The sequence below is a fragment of the Astatotilapia calliptera genome, unplaced genomic scaffold, assembly GCF_900246225.1.
Source record: "Astatotilapia calliptera unplaced genomic scaffold, fAstCal1.2 U_scaffold_30, whole genome shotgun sequence".
Taxonomy (NCBI): Eukaryota; Metazoa; Chordata; class Actinopteri; order Cichliformes; family Cichlidae; genus Astatotilapia; species Astatotilapia calliptera.
This window is the reverse complement of record NW_020535768.1, coordinates 3,730-28,277: the sequence shown is the minus strand read 5'-3', so window position 1 is coordinate 28,277 and position 24,548 is coordinate 3,730. Positions and strand designations below refer to the sequence as shown.

The following is a 24,548-nucleotide window of genomic DNA, read 5'->3' as shown; positions in this document are numbered from 1 at the left end:
ACTTGCAATGGTACAAATGACTGATGCTCTGTTCTTCTTACTAAAACATGTTTATGGATCAGTATGAATCAAACAATAGAAGTCAGTGATGTACTCACAGAATAGGCCCAGCTCACAGAGCAAAGTGGCTCCCATCCTCACATCCAGCAGTGACACGTCTGAAAACTTCTACAACTTTCTGTAAAGAGAGAGAGTGAAGCAGCAGCACAGCAGACACCAAAGAGCTGAGAAGGAAACAAAGAGGTTTTAAAACTTCTCTCTGCTTCCTTCCTTTTACACAGAAATAACAACTTAACAAGGTCTGACCATGTCTGCCAGATTTTTATGAAAAGGCCTTTAACACACAGACTAAACTGACCAATAGCAGACAGACAGTAAGTTTCATTACACATATGTGAGCTGATTGAGGGTTAAAGAGGAAATGAGGAGAACACAAGTCCAAGACTTGTTTTAAGTGTGAAAAACATTTATTTTATTTAAATATTATTCAAATAATAAAAAAAATAATAATAAAATAATAATATTAATAATAATAATAATCATCATCATCATCATCATCATCTTTGTCATAAACTGTAAGTATTATCAAACATTTGTCTTACATTATTTCAAAGGCTATTTATAATTTTAATAAATATTTCCAAACCTCAAGCACACAGATGTATGAATAAAGGAGAGTAAATATCAATAAATATATCTACAGAGTAAAACCAAACTCCCTCTGCCTGCAAGCAGACACTGCTGGAACTAATTAAAGGTGTTTTTAACCCCTGATGTAACCTGTCTGTGCTCCGTCTCTCACCCTAAGACAGCTGGAAGAGGTGTTGCCTTGTAGCTATAACTGTTATAATTGTATTAATAGCGAAAGACATTGTTTTTAGCGTCCTGTAACCACACAGTGGTCTGATGAGTCTCAGTTTCTGCTCCAACATTCAGATGGTAGGGACAGAATTTGGCAGAACCAAATCAATCAAATCATATTAATTTCACTTTGATCTCCAAACAAACTACAGTGATTTCCATGTTTCCTTGTTTAGGCTGTGGGACTGTAACCTCTAAGGTTTACATGTTTCCAGTTTAAAGTTTCAGAGCCTCAGAAATCAACAGCAGCACTGAGACTGGACTCAATGATAAAATAGTTAACAGGAATAAAAATGTTTATTTTACTGCTCTGTGTGCTACATCATCAGATTAATGAGTTTCTACAGCATTCACATCTTGTCCTTTTTTACAACAGTGTTACATTTTAATGTTTTAAGTTTGATATTATTTATAGATCTTTAATCACTATTTAACAATATCTCTGCAGCAGGTGGCACTATGTGTCCCTCCAAACTATCAAAGCTCAGCTGATTCACAGAAACAGGATTCAGCTTCGAGAGCAGAGTCCTGCAAAAGTGTCGAATGTGTAGACTTTTGATTGGGACAGAGAGGGGGAGGGACTTTCACCCACTCAACACATGCTTTCATGCATCCTCTAAGGTCCTGACTGCACGCTGTTTGAAGTTGATGATGTCAGCGTCTGCTGAATGTTCATTGGTTGGCAAGTGCAGCGAAATATAGCAGGAAAGGAAGAAGCACAAATACACTTCAAAGGTCAACAATGCACACATGCGAGAGCGTAAATCTGGCGTGCGATGGCTCCTTTATGCATCAAATTGTGCCTCAGCTGGAGGAAGCCAAGACAACACTATGGATATCAACACTGATGCAAATGAGTATCTTCATTCTGTTTTAGTATTGATTAACAACACAGTGTAGATATCTAACCCTACTCTAGACTCTAATCTCTATGATAATAAAACTACTCTGATATTTTCTATCTCTGACATTTCAATGCAGATGTTTGAGTTTCTAAAATCTGATTGTCTTTTGTTAACATTAAAAAGTAAAAATAAAAGTCTAATTATTTATTGAGCATCAAAAAGGAGAGAAAAATAACCATGTCTCAGCATCAGCATTAACGTAGAAGAGAGTAATGAAGTAAAGATAAAACATCATTAGGATCAAACTGACAGAAAATCAAACAAAACAAACTAAATCAGGACATTAGTTTTAAGAGTTTAAGAGTATCTTTCTTTCTCTGTGCATAAAAAGTACGTTTGACACATGAGAAAACATTTTAAACTTATAGTTATAAAAAATGTTATAAAAGTTTAATTTAAAATGTATTAATATATGACCTTAAAGACAATGACAATGAGTCAAGTGCAACAAGCAGCGATGTATCCAACACGATACTCAGACTAAACTGAACCAAGGAACCAGCCAACATTTGTCTGTAACTTTCATAAACATCACAAATATGCTTTGTTCAAACTCTCAGATAAACACTTCAAACCAGTGATACACTCTAATTCTCACACATGAGAAACACTTTCATTAATCAGTGCCATTCAAACAATGTCACAAATGTACTTACACAATAACCCCGTCATGCAGAGCAAAGAGTGCCCCATCCTCACATCCAGCCCTGCTGCACTCTGATCCTCAGCTGATCTCAAACACTTTGACTTTACATCGATAATAAAAAGAGAAGCTGCATTTAATACAGATAAGACCAGAGTGTTTCTTCTGACTGTGGCCTCTCTGTGCTTCCTTTCCTTTTATACAAACCTCAAACAGCTCCTGTAGCTTTGACCACAGCAGTTGTGTGACGTGTTCACATTTCCTGTCCACTGCAAACATGCAGGCTTGCTTCTTGTGTTTGCTTCTTACCTTCTGTTGTTTCAGGTCAGGTGACATATTTACCAGCTCATAATTATGTTTTCATTCTCAGAGACTTTTATGTGATTTGTGCAGTGTCCTGTCATATGTACATGCAGTGAGGTGTTGGACCTCTACACTTCATAAACGCACTAAATAACACAGATCTCTCTGTCCCTCGCTCTGCATCCTGTTATGTCATTTTTTCCAAACTCCCGTTTCTGCTTCCATGTCTGTTTCTTCCCTGGTCTGAGTCTCAGGTCTGTGTTTCTTAGTCTGCACGTTTCCTGTTTTATTTTGACAGTATCACGTTCTGTGTTTAGTTTTGCTTACAGCTGTGTTTCCACTTCCCTCATCACGCTCATGTGGTGTGAGTTTTCATTCATTCATTGGCAGGTCATCTTTTCACCGTGGGCCACATTTCTGTTCATCACGAGTCACATCTCAGGCATTCATGTCATTCATGTTGGTGACATTTAAGTTTCATGTTCACTGTCTCTAGTGTTAGTTCTCTCCAGTTTAATTTACTGTTAACATCGTCCTAGTTTCCTTTCGATCTTCATTTATATTGTTGGTCCAACCTAAAGTAAACGTCTCAGTTTTTGTTCATTCCTGTCTCGAACATCTGCTCTTACTCTTACACCACGCACCGGCCACCCAGCCGTGACAAAAAACTTTAAAAACTTTACACTGTTGTGTATTTTTAACTCCTTGAATGAGCCATGATTATGTTTGAACACTGATTAGTCACAACAACAAGCATCATACTGCACTACTATCATACCTGCATTGCTCTAACTTGCCAAGAACCAACACAAATCCTGTGTTTCCTGTCTTTTTCTGCAACTCAGGAGTGATGCCATGCCCGATTTCCAACTTCCAAGTTCGGAGGTATCTGGAATGCAGCACAATGACCCACTTTTCACACCTTGTCTCATGTCATGACACACATAATTAATAGTGGATTCATGACCCTCTTAAGGGACAACTCCCACTATGGTTGTCTGTCTGGGTTCTCTCCAGGTACTCTGGCTTCCTCCCACAGTCCAAAGTCATATATTATTATGTTAACTGGTGATTCAGGTTGTTGCCTGCAGGTGTGAATGTGAACATGAATGGTTGTCTGTCTCTCTATAACCTGTCTAGGTTATCTTTCACACTATGACAGCTACTATAGGCTCCACCCACATTCAGTCCAAAAGGACAGAACAGTGAATACTTTAAAGTGCGGTTACGTTGTGATTGGCTAGTCCCTCCACATGAGCATGTAGTGTGTCTCAGTTTGTCACTCAGGCTATTGTATTAATCATAGTAAAAGCATGAAAACTCAGCCACCATCCTTCATTCTGTCAAACACTTTCTTACAAAGGTTATGATTAAGGTTTGTTGCAGTATCATCTACACAAACTCACCAACATGTTCATATCCAAGTGTTTGATTGTTTAACAGCAGGTGTGTTTTTTCATCCCACCACTTTTCTTTTAGAAAGATAAAATACATTAAAATGTAACTTCCTGTTTTTAGCCTATTTTCAGGTTATATGTAAAAGTTAAGTGCAGAAGTTTCAGTACTTATCAATATTTTAATATTGTAATGCTTCAAGATATAAAGTCTAAAAAGGCCTAAAAACTTGGGGACTCTGTGATTCTGCAGAGTCCAGCAGACAGTTTGGAGTCAAACACTGACGTCATCATCACAGGTGTAGGAACCATTTCTGTAACACCAGCCAAACAGACACATTAGTATCAGTAGGTTTAGATGATTTACTGGCTCCTCTGCTGGTTACAAAGCAGTGATTATACTATGGAGTTTTGTGTTATACTGTGAGGAACTGGCCTGTTTGGAAGTTGCAGTAAGAAGAAAAACATGTCTGTATATGATGTTGTGGACAGAGAGAGCGATGGATGATTTTATTTATTTCAGAGATAAATGAACGTTTACAGCACGTCCATGCAGAGACTCTTAAAGACATGAGCGTGAGAAACAAGCTTTTCACCGTTTCTCTTGATGCCCACATGCTTTATTTATCCTTTAGTCCAGCATGTGTCATCACCACAATAAAGCTACTTTTAACCTGCTTTCACACATTGTCATGCCTGCACATTTCCACTGTGCTGTGTTGAGATTAAAGAAGACAAACCACAGGCTGCATTTCCTCTTATATGGGTATCTGACTTTCAGCAGATAAAAATAAACCTGTTGGAGAAAAGACTTAACCAACAACAGTCTTTACACACATGTAGACATCACAGTCTGTTCAGAGGAACAAAGATGTTATTCTGTATTGTCTTATTTATGGATTAATCTTGTATTTTTACTGCTCATTGCTTCTTAAATAAAACAGATCACTGTATATATTTCAAGGTTTGGTAAAATGTTTTGCATTTATCAAAATCATCTACAGTTTTCTCTACCTGGAGGCAAAAACAAAGACAATGTATGGTGTCCAAACCACCAAGTTAACCAGCAGATTAGGAGGAGGATGCAGAGGGGTGGGGATCAGGAAGGCCAGGTGGTTATCAGCAGAATATGAAAGAGCAAAAGAATTAAGTGTGGTGTTTATTTTTCCATTAAAAAAAGATTTGTCCACAAGAAAAAGTCTCAACACAACATAAGATAATATCACACATGTTGTGTCACAACATCAGAAATTATGAATCACTTTCAGCCAATTATCAAGAAACGTTTCACCCTTTAGCCACACAACAACAGAACAAGGATAATTAATATAAATCTACAAACAACAAATCTCTGAGTTCATGTTGTTTCTGACTCAGTCGATGTCACAGCTGCTCATTGATCCTGTTCTGTTGCTTCAGGTTTTCCATGATTGCATGTTGTCAGCTGATCTCAGAACAGCAACATGACACTGAATATTAATGGTGTGGGAGTGTGTGGTTTAGGAAAATGGAAAATTTATGCACATAGTGTTATATATATCCACACAACACATGACAGGCACTGTGGATTCAAGAGCACTGGGCATAATCAGCAAATAACCACAGATGCATGATGGGATATGATTTAATTTTGTGTAAACTTCTGAACAAGAAACGAGCTGATATGTTTGAGGTGGACAGCTGACTGTAGTTTGTAGTAGAGATGGACCGATCCGATATTACGTATCGGTATCGGTCCGATACTGACCTAAATTACTGGATCGGATATCGGAGAAAAATAAAAAATGTAATCCGATCCATTAAATATCACGAAAGCACCTCGCAAAACTTGCAACACGCCGTAACTCACCTCAGAACGTTAGCACGTCGGAGCAGTATGCATCACGTGATAGAGCGGCTGTGGCATGCGGGACCTGTCGGTGGTCTGGATAGCATTTGGAGCTTCGCTAGCAACCCGGCATTTCATCTCCGACAAAGTTATCCCCGAGAGAAGTAAAGCAAGTGTGTAAGTCCATCTCTGAATGTTTGTAAAGCATTCCTCCGTTAAGCTTAACAAGCGACTGCCTCTTCTTGCTGCTACTTCAATCATGAAACTGCTTAATGATCAGCTGATCAGCTTTTCTGTCGCGAGGCCATCTCTCTTGTTTGTTTTTGGCCCACTTTGCACCAGAAAGAGGAAACCAGCGGCTGAACAACAGCAGCACGTTTAAGCTTGATATGCTGTTGTTAGAATGTATTTAATATTACTGTAACGATGGTTAAGTGTTATTGTACAGTGACATGTTGGTTATCTCTGCACACTGTTGTTGTTCCTTTAAGATTCATGTTTGGTTGTGCTGCAGGAAGTAGGGAGGGTGGTGTACAGGAAGGGGAGGGGGGACCTGGTTGTTCTGTGTGTGGGTGCCAGGCTGAAGAGAGGTGTAGTACGAGGGCGCTCTCCCCTGAGTTAGCAACCCGCTTGCTTATGTGCCGAATAAACGGACAAACTGAGACCCAACCGTCTGGTTCTTGTGAATGTTACATTGGTGTCAGAAGTGAAGAAAGAAAAAAGAACCCCAGAATGCCCGACACCCTGTTGCTGGCGACGCTTGCCGTTACGAGACGAGGATGTTGCCGGGCAGGATTAAGAAGGAGACGGAGGAGAGGGAGGTTCGTCCGCGCTCGCCCGCCCATGGAGTGAGGGAAACGGCGCTGCGGCTGTCTGCCGAGGCTGGATTTTCTCCAGGTTTGACTAGGCTCGGGAACTGTTCGCACAGCGGCCGCGATTCCGGCGGGAAGGAGTCGACCTCGCTTGGCGCGCCGTCACGTGATGTAAACAAACATGGCAGCGCCCAGCAAGCTGCAGCGAATATAAAAACGCCTAAGTTCAGTGGCAAGACGCCATGGGAAGTGTTTATCGCACAGTTCGAGCTGTTAGCTGTTGCAGCTGGCTGGTCTGAGGAACATAAAGCTCTCCAGTTGGCTTTGTGCCTGTGTGAGGATGCAGCTGCATGCCTGCTGCTGCTAACCGAGGAGCAGAGGGGAGATTATAATGCTCTGGTTGGAGCACTTCAGAGGCGCTTCGGGCAGTATAACCAACCAGTGCTGCTGAGGTCGGAGTTCCACAACAGACGCAGATTGCCAGGTGAGCCCCTCCGCATTTTGGCCCATGAAGTCGAGTGCCTTTGCCGGAGGGCGTATGACAGCATGCCACCATCAGTGCAGGCGGAGTTAGCTCGGGACCAGTTCCTGCAGGCCCTGAGCCCTAAAGAGCTCCGTATGCAAACTCAGCTTGCTCGGCCGGCCACACTCAGTGCAGCCCTGGAGCTAGCGTTGGAGAGGGAGATGCTTGCAGGATCCTCTGGGGGCGCTGATGACGCACACGTGGTGAGGGCTGTGTCAGCACCTGTGGAACAGATGGAGACGCAAGCGGGCCTGTGCAGTTTGGTGCAGGCGGCTTCGCTGCAGTCGCCTTCCCCTCGGGCTGGCCCACACCGCCGACCGCAGAGCTGCTGGGGATGTGGACAAGTCGGACACCTCATCAGGCAGTGCCCCAAGCTTGCAGCGGTTCAGGGAAACGCCCACGGGCCCGTGTAGGCAGGAGTACACGGGCCTGGGAGAATGACATCCCCACTCCACCGCCACCTCCACCCGGTGCGGCCATCACTGTGGGCTGGACCCAGGTTGGCGGCTTTTGCCATGTTCCAGTGACGATTGCGGGGGTGTCCTGTACGGCCCTGCTGGACACGGGGTCCAATGCAACGCTGGTCCGACCCGATGTTGTCCCACCCGGAGCTGCTGTGCAACCGACTAATGTGCAACTTAAGACTGTGACCGGTGATCTGGCCCCAATGAGAGGGAGGGGAGTGTTCCAGTTCAAGGTGGGGGACCTCGGTGTGTCTTATGCTGCCTGGGTGGCTGACGTGCAGGACGCCTGCATCCTTGGGCTGGATTTTTTACGAGCCATTGGTGGTGTACTGGACTTAGGCAAAGGCTTCCTTGCACTCCCTGATGGGAAGAAGGTGCCGCTTATTCCTCCCCCGGTCTGCACAGCATCTGCCGCGGCGTCCACCTCCACCGCAGAGACCCCTGTAGACCCGCCAGCAGAACAGCGAGCGGAGGAGGAGGAGGAGGAGGAGGAGAGGCTCTCAGCAGTGAGGAGTATCTGGTCAAAGAACTGTAAGGGGCTGACTCCACAGCAGCAAGAGAGTCTATGGCAGGTACTAAAAGAGTTTAGTGACATTTTTGCCCTGAAAGAAAGTGATGTTGGCTTGACACACTTGGTAGAGCACGTCATTGAGACCGGGGATGCCCAGCCTATTAAAGTGTGCCCCCGCCGCCTGCCCCTGGCTCATCAGGAGGCTGCAGACAGAGAGTTGTGTGAAATGATGAAGGCGGGCATCATAGAGCCATCTGATAGCCCGTGGGCCTCCGCGGTGGTGATGGTGCCTAAGAAAAAAAGTCCTAGGATGCGTTTCTGTGTGGACTACAGACCACTCAACAAAGTGACGAAGAAGGACTCTTACCCCCTTCCCAGGATTGATGAGTCTCTCGACTTAGTAGCCGGGTCCTCCTGGTTCTCCACCCTGGACCTGCGGAGTGGCTACTGGCAGGTGCCACTGTCCCTGGAATCCAGACCGAAGACAGCCTTCTGCACTAACAGGGGGCTATGGCAGTTCAAAGTCCTGAGCTTTGGTCTTTGCAACGCTCCTGCGACCTTCGAGAGGCTTATGGACAGTGTGCTGGCTGGCGTCCCACGGCAACGGTGTCTGGTTTACCTGGATGATCTTCTAGTGCACGGGAGCTCCTTTGATGCTGCCCTGGATGCCCTGAGACAAGTGTTGGAGAGGGTGGCGGCTGCAGGCCTGAAGCTGCATCCCGACAAGTGCCACTTCATGAGGAGGGAGGTGGAGTTTCTGGGCCACAAGCTGGGTCGTGAGGGCATCAGCACTTTGGAGGAAAAAATTCACACCATTACCGAGTGGCCCACACCAGCAGACCAGAAACAGCTCAAAAGCTTCCTAGGACTGGCGTCTTATTACAGGAGGTTTGTGAAGGGCTTTTCCTCCATAGCCGCACCACTCTTCCACCTGCTGCAGAAGGACCGTGACTTCATCTGGACCCAGGACTGTCAGCAGGCGTTGTTATCAGAACTGATCATGCTGCCCTTCAGTGGCTGATGTCTTTCAGGGAGCCAGAGGGACAGGTGGCTCGCTGGCTGGAGGAGCTCCAAGCCTTCAATTTCACTGTGGAGCACAGAGCAGGGACGCACCATTCTAACGCAGACGCCCTCTCTCGCCGCCCATGTGCTGCAGCTGGCTGCCGTTACTGTGAGAAGTGAGAGGAAATAGAGCGGGAACTCACGACAATAGACGGAGCAGCACAGCTCGCCTGCAGGGCTCTTCTGGTGGTGGATGCAGCGGAGTGGAGGGCACGGCAGGAACAAGACACGGACCTGCTGCCGGTCCTGCAGTGGCTGGAGAATGGAGAGCAACCCCTTTGGGATGAGGTCACTGGGTTTTCCATCTGTACCAGGGGGCTATGGGCCAAGTTTGCAGCTCTCAGGCTGAAGGAGGGGGTGTTGGAGCGTGCCTGGAAGGATCCTGCCACGGGGGAGGAGAGGTGGCAGGTTGTGGTGCCAAGGTCGCTGAGGTCAGCTGTGCTGGAAGCCTGCCATGGGAGCACTGGCTCCGGCCACTTTGGGGTCTCTAAGACTCTCCGCCGCCTCCGCCAGGGCTATTACTGGGGTCAACAGCGGAGGGATGTGGAGGACTTTTGCCGCAGCTGTGATGCATGTTCCTCACACAAAGGGCCACAGGACCAGTCCCGGGCTCAGCTTCAGCAGCAACCAGCAGGAGCCCCAATGGAGCGAGTAGCTGTGGACGTCATGGGCCCATTTCCTCGCACAGACAGAGGAAACCGCTATGTTCTTGTGGCCATGGACTATTTTACCAAGTGGCCGGAAGCATACGCCATCCCAGATCAGGAGGCTGAGACTGTCGCTGATGTATTAGTGGAGGGGATGTTCAGCCGCTTTGGGACAGCAGAGACCCTCCACAGTGACCAGGGGCGTAACTTTGAGTCCAAGGTATTTGCTGCCATGTGTGAACGCCTTGGGATTAAGAAGACCCGCACCACCCCACTTCACCCCCAAAGCGATGGGCTGGTGGAAAGGTTTAACAGGACGCTGGCCCAGCAGCTAGCCATCCTTACCTCAGAACACCAATGGGACTGGGATTACCATCTTCCCCTTACCCTCATGGCCTACAGGTCGGCAGTGCAGGACTCCACCCAATGTACGCCTGCCCTGCTCATGTTAGGGAGAGAGCTGAGAACTCCTGCAGAGTTGGCTTTTGGGAAGCCCCCGGACGCGCCAGAGGCACCACCGGGCCGGGACTACGCAAGGAAGCTGCAGGACCGGCTGGATTCTGCACATTCCTACGCCCGAGAGCAGCTGGCGAAGGCAGGCCTGCGCCAAAAGAGGAATTACGACATCACCACTAAGGGGAGGCACTTCCATGCTGGGGAGCTGGTGTGGGTCTACAGCCCAAAGAGGAAGAAGGGACGGTGTCCTAAACTGGATAGCAGCTGGGTGGGGCCTTGCAGCGTCCTAGAGCGAGTGGGGGAGGTTGTTTACAGGGTGCAGTTGCCTCCTAGGGGGAGGATAGTAGCGCTGCACAGAGACCGGATGGCCCCCTACAGAGGACAGTCCCTCCCCTCCTTTCCAGAGGGACGTGTACAGTGCGTCCATGACCCTGCTCAGAGGGGCCCCCGACCGGGGCTGCGTTCCCCTCCCTCGGACTCTTCACCCCAAAGCCCCGAAGCTCCGCGTCCACCTCAGGGGCTCAGGAGGTCAAGGAGGGAACGTAGGCTACCACCCCGCCTCAGAGACTGTGTCGTTCCCTCGGGGACGAGGAACTTATTGCTGGGGGGCAGTGTAACGATGGTTAAGTGTTATTGTACAGTGACATGTTGGTTATCTCTGCACACTGTTGTTGTTCCTTTAAGATTCATGTTTGGTTGTGCTGCAGGAAGTAGGGAGGGTGGTGTACAGGAAGGGGAGGGGGGACCTGGTTGTTCTGTGTGTGTGTGCCAGGCTGAAGAGAGGTGTAGTACGAGGGCGCTCTCCCCTGAGTTAGCAACCCGCTTGCTTATGTGCCGAATAAACGGACAAACTGAGACCCAACCGTCTGGTTCTTGTGAATGTTACATTACTTTCTACACCAGGATCTTTTTCTACGTAGCTGACGCTGGTAACTGTGCAGGGGCGGATCTAGCAAAGTTTAGCCAGGGGGGCCGATAGGGCATTAACAGGGAAAAGGGGGCACAAAGACATACTTTTCTTTTTTTTTTTTTTTTTTCTTTCTTTTTTTTTTCTTTTTTTTTTTGTGTCCCGTTTGGATCTTTAGCCATCAGAATTGTTGTCTTAAGGCCAAGAAAGATGCCAAGCGGATTTATTTTACCAAGTGGATCATCATGGCCTTGCCATATTGGTCCATTTGATTGACCTTTATTATAATTATGAATTTATTTTATTTTCGGTTGCTACAAACGGGACAGACATGACTGGGGGATAGGACAGGGAGAAAGAATGAAAGAAAGAGAGGGAGAGAAAGAAAACCAAAGGGGAGAAGAGAGAGTGAGAAGGGGGGGAAGGAAAAAAACCAAAAAAAAAAAACCAAACAAAACACCTGAGTCACCTGTATGGAGAAGAAAAACAAAAGAGAAAGCAAACAGCAAAGAGCAACATAATAAAAAAAACAGCACCATCACAATAAACTAGCTGGAAGTAGATATCAGTAGATACTAAATAATAAACGATATTTTGCAGCACGCAAGATAGACAGCGCACAATGTGCTTTGAGGCAGCAGCCAAGAAAGCTGTAGTCCGCGTCTGTGAATACCCGTGTGTACACCTGTGTGCATACCTGTGTGGATCAGCATGCTTGTATTCCAAAGGTTCCTTTATGTCATAGGTGTCAAACTCTGGCTCGCGGGCCAAATTTGGCCCGCAGCCTACTTACATTTGGCCCGCAAAGCCATACCAAATTACTATCAGAGCTGGCCTACTGGTATTATACAGCTAATATATATATTGTTTAGTATTAAGCTTTGCTTGTTCCATATTCAGTTTCTCAGCAAAACTTGTTTGAGTCCATAAGAAAAGATTCATTCTTATATCTGGAGGAATAAATATATTTCAATAAATATTAACGTTAGCCCGCGACTTTGTTCCAGTTTTGAATTTTGGCCCACTGTGTATTTGAGTTTGACACCCCTGCTTTATGTAATGATTTGCTAGAGGGTGTGGGGGGGCCATAGCCCCGTCCTCCAGGGTATGAAGCAGGTATGGAGGAGATCAAAACTCCAGACATCCAGAGGCCCCCAGAACACAAGAGACCAACGAAGACCAACAGAGGGGCAGCCGCGCCACTGTCCCAGAAAGAGCTGAGGAGAGTCCCAGATGAGGGGTCACTCAGCAGCCGCGGAGCAGAATCCAGGGGGAGTTGCAGTGACGCACCCGTGAGCTCCGCCGGCAGCCAGCTGTGCCTGAGTGACCGAGCCCCAGGCCGAGAGGCAGGGGGCACCCCACCTCCGAAGTGGCCCGAGCGAGCCCCAGGCTCCAGGCCCCGACAAGCGGCCGCCAAGGAGTGAGCCGGTGGGTACCCGGACGCCCACCCCCAGACACAAAGAACCACCAACACACCGATACCTGAGGGAGTCCGCCACTGGCAGGGGAAGTGGTGGTGGGTGGAGATAGGCCTCCAAACCTTGGAGGGCCTGAGATGTCCCCAGAGAGGTGGCGTCTGATACCCAACCTGACATATAGACACAGACATACAGGCACACACAGACACAAACATCCATTCCCACCCTCATGCTCTCATATGCACTTACTCCACACTCAACCAACGTGGAGACAGACATAAAGAGACGCTGTACACACGATCACACTCCCCAAGCGTACTCTACGAACCGGGTCTAGGTACCCCTGCCCCTGGAGGGGGGAACCGCACCCAGACCCAGGTGGTGTTACCCTTTTCCCTGCGGTGGGGAGAGGCAGACCGCCCCGACTCTGTAGCAGCAGGGAGGCCCCACACTCCAGACCGCAATCGGACGGCCAACTCCTCCTCCTAGCCTCCCTGCTCCAGCAGGTCGCAGAGAACGGGGGTGAGAGAAGACTCCAAACCTCCCTCCACCCGCTCATTGTAGTGTTGATGCATGTGTGTTCTAAGGTGCATTTAAAACCCAGGAGGGCATGGAGCTACCTGCCAGAGAGCAGCAGGTAAGCGCATAGTCCCTCCTGATAGCCCTCAATGTCTAAGTGTATTTAAAATTGAGAGGTGGGCAACGACGCCAGGGGTGAGGTGTACACCCTGATGGTAATTTGGACTCCGTGTATCGTGCCCACCCCCAAGATCCTATATGTATGTGTAATGAGAGTGTGAGTAATGTGAATGTCTAAGTTGTGGGATAAAATTGAGGCAGAGGCAGCCAGAAGGGGACGGGGGGGGGGGGGGGGGGGGGGGGGGTAGCCTCCTCTGCACCCTGGTGACATACCCCTACTCCAAGGCCCTGCATGTGTGGGTGGTTGTGGTGGAGCGGGAAGAGGGAGGCAGCTGGAGATGGGGAGGGAAGGAAGGGAGGGGCAGGTGACCCCTCCCTGTGGCCAGCTCCCCCGCTCCATCCAGAGGTGGTCCACCAGATCTGGAGTCGCTTCAGAGGGGCAGAAGTTTTTTTCCCCCAGAGAATCGACACATTGCCATCTGTTCTTCTCCCTGCAGACAACTTGGTGCACTCCTCACCACAGGTTCTTCTCTGTGCCTTCCCTCCATACCCCTCCTCCAGTTATTCCTTCACCAGGTCCAGACCGAGGAGTTGATCCTGGTGACCCCTCTTTGGCCCTACATGCTAGTTTTCAGCTATCCTGCCACTCATGGCCAGGACACCCCCGGAGCTCCCTGTTCTGAGGGACCTCCTGTTCCAGGTGAGGGGTCACTGTTCCATCTTTTCCCAGTAGGGCTCAGGGTGACAGCCTGTACCCTGAGAGGGAGAGGCTCCATGCCTGGCCTGATCTAAAAGTGAGAATGCTGCAGGAGGTTTGTGCGCCATCCACCAGGACTGCCTACTGCTTCCTTCGGGGGCTGTTTGCCTCCTGGTGTGAGGCCCACCAGCTGGACCCCCACCAGACCACAGTTAACATGATTCTTTGTGAGCTGCACACTCTGTCGGTCCAAAGGCAATGATGAAGGTGACACAGGGGTTATCCTCCGGCCTAACCCTGGGTTGCTGCTGACGACCCCATCTGAATTTCACCTGTCCAAGTCAGTGGAGTTATGAATATTCCTCACAGGGGACCTGCACAAGGAGGCAGCTGGGAGCCAGGTTGCCCTGTGCCATCTCTGTGCTTTGGCACAGAACTTCTTGCTTATCCGGCCGTTCAGGAAGTCAGACCAGCCGTTTGTGAGCTTCCACTATGGAATTCTGGTCAGACCCTTGTCTAAGTCTCGATTGTCCCACAGGGTTGTGGAGGCCATTCAGCAGGTGTATGCCTCTTCGGATGTTCCCCTCCCTTCCAGAGTGCGGACCCACTGTGTCACAATATTAAAAATTTTAATCACTTTCAGCCAATAATCAATATACATATATTTTTAAATTAAATTTTTAACCTATCACAGAGAGAGCTATGTGTGCATGCAGCTAAATTTGTCCACCACTACAAACAGTCACGTGTTAGAGAGCACAGCTCATGCAGTGAAAACCTTGTGTGCTGTCCATGGTGCTGAAATTATATCAGTTTAATGAATTTAATATCACTACTTATTAGTCGTGTGCAATACTGCAAGATTTTGTATCAATCTAATACCAAGTAAATACCAGGCCTATATCACTGATACTGATACCAGTACCAATACTTTTTAATAATTACCATCATCAGTGTTGCTAATTCTGAATGAATTTTCATCACCTTTAAGACAGCCAGGTTGCTTCTTAGATGGAACTGCAGCAGTGCGTACAGGAAAGAAACAGAAAGTAAAGTATCGAGTTCATTACACTCGTAAGGAAAAAGAACGTGTTGGTTGACCAGGAGGACTGGGAGACCATGACAGATACAATAAATTATAAATGGATTATGTCTCCCTCTATTGGCCACCAGCTGTAAACACAGTCCAGTGATTGTACTTGGAAGCTGTGTTCAGAGTCTGACATGAGAAATATGGGAGAGGAACTATATCGGTATGTCCACACTGACACTTACTCTTATTTACCATGGGCCCACCAGCGGAGAATGCGCTTTAGAAAAGAAGAGAAGCTGAGATTTACAGGGATATTTGGTGTATTACGGTACAATCACAATAGTGTAAGCATAGTTTGATTTCCAAAAATGATAACACTTCGCCCAGTCATGAAGAATTTTCTTAATACTGTTTGTTTAAAGAAAATTTTAACATATTTAACAATTAATGAATGGTGAAATAAAAAATGTGATATAGGCTTTTAGGCAAGAAGTGCAAAACAAAAAATAACTTAAAAACCTCTGGAATTAAAAAATGGTACAGAAAGAAGGCCTTATCTGTATAAGAAAAATTACCAGTACCGCGATGGTACGAGGGAAATTTCTTTTGCAGTTCGTCTGAAAATGCGCTTTGGCATCTTTTAAAGATCATCTGTTCCATCTGTGAGGCAGAACAACCACTCACAAAGCAGCAGCTCGGCGTGTGACATCACACATATGACCCATATGTGTGATGTCACACCTGTAGGCCTATAGAAAAACCCGGACATTTTCATCAGTCTCGAAAATCCCCTCGGACAGAACGTGAAAAGTGGACATGTCCGGGGAAAAGAGGACGGTTGGTTACCCTAGATCACACGCTATCGCTGTCTTAACACAGAAAAGTCAACTCCGGCTGGTTTTACCAGGGTGACTCGCACTACTGTATCTCTCGACCAGTTGGGCTAGAGAGAAACGGTTACTGAAAGATGAGAAGAAAAACATTACGAAACTTTACGGTGCATCATTAGAATGCACGGTCCAATCACAGGTAAGTAATGATGACACGTGGAGCACTTGGCTCTCCACAATAGAGAGAGATTTGCAATATAAAAAGAAGGATATACAAAAAATTGAGTGGGCTAGGCTCAAATACTTTTTTGTACTAGTGTAGCCCGTCTGGCCTTAAACTCTTATTCCCGTCAGTTCTCTGCGTTGTGTTGTGCGAATGACCAGAGGAGTCAGCTCTCACTTTGCCAGCTGGGTGGATTTATTCTCCCAGAACTGTTTAAAATAAAACAAAACAGTACAGCAACTTCACTTTACTGGACTTCTGCATGAACACCTCTCCTCAGCGGGGCCTCTACGCGACTCAGGTGCAACATTACAACAAATCAAATTACCAAATAATACTGCTAAAATGTATTTATATTCATATATAACAAACAAAAATGCACTGCATCGTGAACATATAGTGACAATTACCTCATCAACAAAATTATACTTTAGGGAGACTTCATTTACCAGTGGCAATTTTACATATTTACAGTAAGTTGAAACAGTGAACATGAATCACAAACAAACAGAAGATATAACCAGTTCACATGACACAAAAATAAAAGAGGGAGCTCACATACCTGTTTAAAATAAAACAAAACAGTACAGCAACTTCACTTTACTGGACTTCTGCATGAACACCTTCAAGGGAGAGAGAAGGATAGCGGACCACATGAGAAGCCACGTGCATGCTCCTATGCTCTCATCTGAGATTGGCTAACTAGCATGTTACAATAAAGTGCTGTACTTGGCAGAGAAACAATAATTCACACTAGAATATCTAACAGAACTGTGAGACAAAATGCACAAAGGGAATGAGCAGTGTTTGAATTACTTTTTAGTTACTTTAACTGTGTTTATTCGCTCTGTAACTGAGAACACTAGCTTACGCTCACCTCTCCTCAGCGGGGCCTCTGAGGAAAATAGCGCGCAGCTACAGGAAGTGACTTCGTGGGAAGTCAAAGGTCACACAAACAAAATAAAAGATCCCAAAATATAAATACAGAAAATAAACATATATAAATAAACACATATACATAACCAATACTGACAAAGCAAGATAACACTGCAGGATGGATCTTTGGTGAAATATAAATTATTTTTTAATACACCCGTTACACTAGTATAGTTCATATTTAAAGTTGATGTTGTATTACATTTCATTTATGTTAAATCTGTTTCCACTTCACTATAAATCTGAAAAAACAGAGTCTGTTTTTTCCCCACTGTTGTTCCACTGTCATACGAATACAATAAAGTATAACGACTGCCAGGTATTGAAAGCTGAGGATTTTCTGGGGGAAAAAGGGCAAAAGCTGTCACTTACAGTATGATTTCTGACACTTTTACAGCCAAGATTATGACACCTGGTAAAGGGTCTTTTAAAGGACCTACCTTTGAACCATGATATCTGCTGTTTTCTGTCTGTACCGTTCGGCACTGTATTTTTGTCTGATATTTTTCTAAATAAGAGTTTTCATCAGTTGTCACAGTGTGGTATTTTTCCTAGTACAGGTAGATCATATAAAATGTGCAGTCCACACAGAGAACAAGCGCAGGGGCACACCTGACACTTTTGTATCCCTTCAACTAAGGAAATACTTTATATTTATATCTGACAATATCAGCATGTAGCTGTCAAGAGAACAACACTGTGCTGTTATTGTCTGCATTTCTTGTTGCCTCTTTGCTAAAACAAGTCATTTACTTTTTCTCTTCAACCACAGGCTGCTTTTCCTCTTTTCTGGGGGCTCAGGCGGAAATCATGAGTCATTTTCAGCAGATTAATAAATAGGATATAGCAGACAGTTAGAAAAGACATTTTTATCCACATATAAGCATCACGGGTCACTCAGAAGAACAAAGTCGTTTTGTCGTGATATTATTTGATTATTTTTAAAAGCACCACAATTATTTTACACACATCAAACTGTAAACAGCATAAAAGACACAAACATCACCTACAGAAAACTATTTGATCACACACAAAATGTTCTCTGTCATGGCCTCAGTGATGACATGAATAACATTGTAAAATCTGAACATTGACAATAAGTTTTTGTGCATCACAATTTGGAAACATGTATATTAACATAATTCTTATTATTTATTGTTACTTATATGAAAAATATGCAATAAACATCTCCATACAGCAAGCTTTTGTTAAATTCCCCGATTCTTTGATCTTTGCGCTGAAGGAAGAACAACACTCGGTGTATAAATGCTCAATCAACAATCTCTTTAATCGATACAATTCTCTTTATTCCATACAACACTTTGAGCATTACAAACGGCCAGACGGGAGATGTGGACAGGAGGGTGTCTGGCAAAATCTCGAAGTGTCTGACCGTTTCTCACACTCTTGTAGCTTCAGCCCCCCTCCAAACTAAGCATTTACATTTTTTCTCTCTCTCAGTAAGTGTAAGTTATGACCTTGGCTTCCTGTGCAGTATGTTTTCTTCTTTCTAATCAGACAAATAAGGCTATGATTCTCTGCAAACAGCATTTCTTATAAATCAGCACTATAATGCATCATAAGACAGTGTAATATTTCATTCCTGTTTTTTCTCAGAACAAATAATCAACTAATTTTATTACATGTACATGGGGATTTTCACAGTTCAGCATCAAACATCAAAATCTGCTGGGGCAGTCCCAACAGCACACAGAGGTCAACAACCTTTGTCTTCTCAAAACTCGGCGCCTGCTAATGTCTCTCTATCTGCTGTCTCCCTTTCTCGTGTCCTTGCTGCCCATTTCTTCGCACACTGTGTTCTCCTTTCTGTCGCCTCTGCTTCTCACATACACCTCTGACTTATTCTCCCAATTCTGTGTGTCTGCTCTATGTGTGAGTGTTTAGCAGCTTGACCTATGGCCTACTTAAATGAATAACGGATATAATGCTTTACTATGGTTAATACAACTAAATCCCTAATACTAAAATAATCTATTCTTACACTTTAAAGATAACATGTAAAATTCAGCAGGAAGTGAGTGAACATCTTATAGAAATAAAACAAAGAGACTGAAACAAACTCACAGAACCAAATCATGAAATTGTGTCTTGATGGAAACAATGTCCCACACCATCCACCCTCCACTTATTACAACAGAAATAAACACAATAGGATTTTAATACAAAGATGAACCATATAATCAGTCTTCCGGTGTTGATATTAAACCAAGAGCATGTCATTGTTTACACTGACGTTGTTGACGTTGTTCGTGAGTCTTGAGTTTTGTTGAAATAATCTTTTTATGGACCTGAAAAAAAATCAGAACAAATACGAGTTTGAAAGTGAAAAACAAAGAAATAATGTTGCCAAAGATGTGATGATGCTTTCTGACACGTTCATGCTTTAATCACACAGAACTGATCTCATCTATTTTATTCAGACATCACAACAGCAGCAGAACACAACTAAAGCCAATCGTATAAAAAGTGATTCAGCTCATCAGCTCCACAAACTTTAGCAATGATGTCACACATTTAACTGCACATGTAATCTGATTACTAATGACTCAGTGTCTGTAGAGTTCACATTTGCACCTGAGGCTGATTCAGGATTCACATTATTGTAGTCAGAGCTCTCCTCTGTGCCATCATGTCTGCCTGTTGTGATGATGGATTATTGTGTTTAATAACATGGAGATTGTCTTCCTCTAAAATGACACAAGTTACAAAAACATTCGACCAATTATTATATTTCATGTTTCTTGTACTCACTCCTTTTATCAAGACCTTCAAGCTGAAATCCAGATGTGACGTTGTTGTATTCATCTGCTGAAATAATGAAGTTTGATCAGTCAGAATAAATATTTACATTTCTTACAGCTCTGCTATTATCAAAGTTTATACTGTTTGTACCACTTCCAGTGTTTCCAGAGCCTCTGATTGATTCATAGACTGAAAGATCACCTACAAGTCATTGAAAATAAGAAAGAAGGAAGAAAAATATTATTTCTTTTTGTTTTTGTCACTGTTTGCTGGAAAACTGAGTGTTGAAAACTGTATTAAAGAGAAAAGTAATAATTTCTGGTCTCACCATGAAGAAGAGAGGAGTAAACCTGAGTTTCATTCTGGTTGGATGCTTGTTGTGAAGCAGAGCTTTGATTGGTGCTCTGAGACTGAGTGAGACTGAAACAAATAATGAAAATTTAATGAGGAATAATTCAAAGTTAGTTTCATTTAAAGTTATATAAATGAAACTAAACTGCTGCACCAACCTGTTACAACAGGGTTCTGTAAAAAGCACAAAGATTATTACATCAGTTTGTTTAAAAGTGTCACAGCATTAAAAAAAACATTTTTCTTGTAAATTTTCAATCAGAAAATCTCTCACCCTTTATCTGTTTATAGCAACACATCAGCAGCAGCACGACAATAATTCCACTAACAAGTCCGATGATGAACGGAACGATAAATGAACTTCTTTCACATCCAAAACCTGAAACTAGAAAATGTCAGATTTTGGATCTGAAATCTTAATATAAAGAAACAAAAACTGATGTTTACATTGAGATTTTCTGTTTCCTGTCAGAAACTGTCAGCATGACTCTGCTCTGTGGTTTCATGTTGTGACTCCTGTTCTACACTACTTGCAGTCTTACTTGTAGAATTGTTACAGAACTAATTGTGAATTTATGTTGATTTGGAGATTTGCTAAAAAATGATTGTTTCACATTCATAATCCCACCTAGTCTCCCCTCCTTGGATCACATTCCTGACACTGATTCTCTAGACTCCACATTTTACATGACTATTCATGTTCAACCATTTCCAATAAGAACATTTTTACAATGCCAAAGAGGTTACCATGAGATATAATGCTGTTTGACCTTCATAGTAATCCTCAATCATCAATCTATTCAATATTGTTGCTGAATCCAAACTCACCAGTTGTGTTAATCTGAACTTCTTGGCTGTCCTCTGTGTAGTAAACTGGGTTTCCTCTTCCTCCTCTGCACCTGTAGAGTCCTTCCTGTGAGACACTGATTTGTCCATTTGATGTGGGGACAACATCCACTGTGGTATCATCTCTGTACCAGTAGTATTTCCATCCAGATGATGATGATGGGTTCACAGAGCAGGTCAGGGTCACACTGCCCCCTACTGGAGCAGTTGTGTTATCAGCTCTCAGTTTGGCCTTTGGTTTATCTGCAGTTCAGTTTAGAAAAAGAACTAAAGTCAATGACTGAATCGTGTACATACGGATGTTCACTGTTCATAGACACAAACTGCATCTTTCTTGGCTGCTACCTCAAAGCAGATTGTGCGCTGTCAGTCCTGTGTGCTGCATGTGACTGAATCAAAACCGTTTAAATAACTAGATGTAAATGGTGAACATCAACAAATCTTGGTGATCTTGAAGAGATACAAATTGTACAATCGTTTTGATCAAAGCTGTGAAAGTTTTATATTATCTTTGCTGTATTTAAAAAGTACTTGAAGATTGATTAATAAGCTGGTCCGTCTTTAGGACCTGGGAGTTTAAAGGGATCAATCTCAATCAGCCTCCTGCTAAAGGTGAGTGGCAGTGACTTAGAGTTATGAGACTGTTAATCATAGAAACAGTACCACTATTTTTGGTGGTATGTCTGTGTGTGTTTATTTATTTGATCAGATGATAGTTCAGAATTACTTTTATTCTTTTTATAGAAATTGTAGATCAATTGTTATTTGTTTGAATATATTATTTATTTATCCTGTTTATATCATTATTGTCCTCAGGTGGTGGAGCAGCAGGTCAGCATTGGCGTCTCTATACCAGCTGAAAGTTGATGACACAAAGTGGTGACAAACTGTCTACAATGAGGCTACTATCAGCTGCAGCTCTTTGTCTGACTAACAATGTAACATGCTTTGTAGACCATTGAATCCATCCTGTGCTGACCATTATGACATTTGTCAAATGGAGATCACACAACAAACATGACTTACTTGATGCTGACAATGTGAAGGCTTCACTCCACTCTGTTGAAGAATATGAGTCATCTCTGCGTCGACTCTTACACATGTAGTCTCCACTGCTGGACTCAGAAACTCTGAATGTCACATCATTATTGTGCATCCACTGTGTGGGTGTCCTGGGTCCTCTCCATTCATACTCCCACTCAGTGGTTTCACCTCCTTCCTGCACCTCACATGTCAGAGTGATCGTCTCACCTCTGAATATCTGAGGCCAGTTGGGTCGTTGTTTTACAACAACTTTATTGGAAACTGTTTACACATATTAACAGTTGAGATACAAACAGAAACATGAAATCAACACAGAAAACTTCACATTGTATTTTTGATAATCATGAGTGAATGTATATTTCAAACTAAATGACTGAACTCACAGGTTATCTCAATGGTGACATCATCACTTATATCAGTGTAGTAAACTGGGTTTCCTCTTGTTCCTCTGCAGCGGTAGATTCCTCCTTGAGATACTCTGATATCTCTGTTTTGTTGATCTCTGATTTTACCTTCATAGGTTGTTTGGGTTCGTCTGAACCACTCATATTTCCATCCATCAGAGCTCTGCACAGAGCAGGTCAGTGTCACACTGCCCCCTACTGGTATGATTGTTGTTCCTGCTGTCAGTGTGGCCCTGGGTTTATCTGATGTTATGAAAAAGGAGGAAAATTATATAAATATGCAGATGATTCATTAAAATTGCATAAAAACAATCAATCATACCTAAAACAGATCTGAAGATTTTCAGTTAGTGACTCTGGGTAAATGGATATGGCCCTGGGTCTATATGCTGTTATGAAAAAGCAGGTAAGAAAATATACACCTGATACGATCTAAATGTAAAATATCCTAAATTTTAAAAGATTTCTTCAAGTGACTCAAATTCCAACAAAACAAAATCTACACAAATATTTTCTTTATATTGTTTTTTTCTTTCCTCTCAGTTTAAGACATTTCAAATTTTCTCTGATTTCTGTCTCAATATGGTAACAGAGCTGCAGTATAATGAAGGGAATGAGACACAGAAGGAGAGCACAGCTGGGAGTAATAGACTATGTGCACATTAGCATATGCTACTTCCGGTGGGGAAACTCCTGTAGGGCGCTTCGTTTCCGGTGTTATATTCGCTCCTTGTTTACTGCCGCTTTTTCCAAAACAAGTCAACCAAATTGATGAATCGAGGTGAGATTTACATTTCTCGAGATGTCTTGGGCATTTACGGAATATGTATGTAGATGCTGTTCATAGACCTGTCGATATTTTTCCCCCCGCGCCTCAGAGCAGAACAGAGAAAGGATTTAAATTCTATATTTCTCAGTATTTGTAAACAGCGGTCCCTCGTTTATCGCGGGTGTTATGTTCTAAAAATAACCAGCGATAGGTGAAATCAAGTAGCCAATTTTATTTTTTTGATGGTGGTAAACGTTTCGTCGACATTGTTGTGTTTGTTGGGGAAAAAGCAGTGTGACTGCACTTCAGAGTCACACTGCTAGCCATCGATGCAGCGATTGTGTACTGTGCAGCAGAGACGGCACAGAGGAGATCGTCTGCAGCGATCAGGACGCAGGACACAATGTGATGTAAAAAAAAAAAACGTGCAAACTTGCACTAACAAATCTGCTAAACAGCGAGTTGAAAGGTGAACCGCGTCATAGCGAAGGACCACTGTAATTTTGAAGGTAAGTCACAACATACCCTTCATAAATACTAACGTATAGAAACCCTTACCAGCAATCATTCATTTTTTGTGTGGCTTTTTTCACGGTTTGTTAACATGCTGTGTAGGGGTGTGCTTGACTAGCTGATATCGACATAACAGGGAAACATCTGGTTTGACTATTCTTCACCTGTAGTTTGAATGCTGAACATTTGCCTGTTTAAATTATAAGACCAGTCACTATACAGAGATGTGCTTCTGAATGTGGACGATGTGTCTTCTGCTGCAGTGATGCAGTTCTGCTTGTGTTGAGTGATGTAAACAACTGATTGATCTAAACTCTTTAAACGTCAAAATTGATCATTAGATTTTTTTATGACACACAGTGGTGAGTGTTCCCACCTTCTGCTCTTTGTAACTTAACGCGATCTTTCAGTTTTTGTGTTCTGGACATGATTTTGGAGGATGTCTTCACAGTAGCGATTGACCACAAAGTAAAGCTACCAGAAATGTACAACCCCAGATCCTGTCTCAAACCAGGAAGTTATCATTTTCTCGTGCACAGGGTCTATTAGGGGGACGAGACAAGGGAAACAAAACTAGAAACACTGACATGAGACGCAGACCTTCAAAATAAAACAGGAAACACACCGACTGAACTCTAGACATGTAAACTTAACAGAGACTGAGACAGAACATAGAGACCTGAAACGTGGGACAGAAATGCACAGAGTAAACACAACATGAACACATAAAACAAAACCTAAGAACTAAAACCATAACAGCCATAAC

General features: G+C 43.9%; 1 protein-coding gene across 1 annotated transcript in view; it reads right to left on the bottom strand.

Moving 5' to 3' along the window:
* The window catches only part of LOC113018008 (obscurin-like), a 62,944-nt gene extending 40,665 nt beyond the window's left edge, over positions 1-22,279 (bottom strand). The window contains exon 1 of the mRNA XM_026161078.1: positions 22,079-22,279. Within this exon, the coding sequence (XP_026016863.1) occupies positions 22,079-22,208 (130 nt within the window). The 5' untranslated portion in view covers positions 22,209-22,279. The remainder of the gene's footprint in view (positions 1-22,078) is intronic.
* Between the last annotated feature and the right edge of the window lie 2,269 nt (positions 22,280-24,548).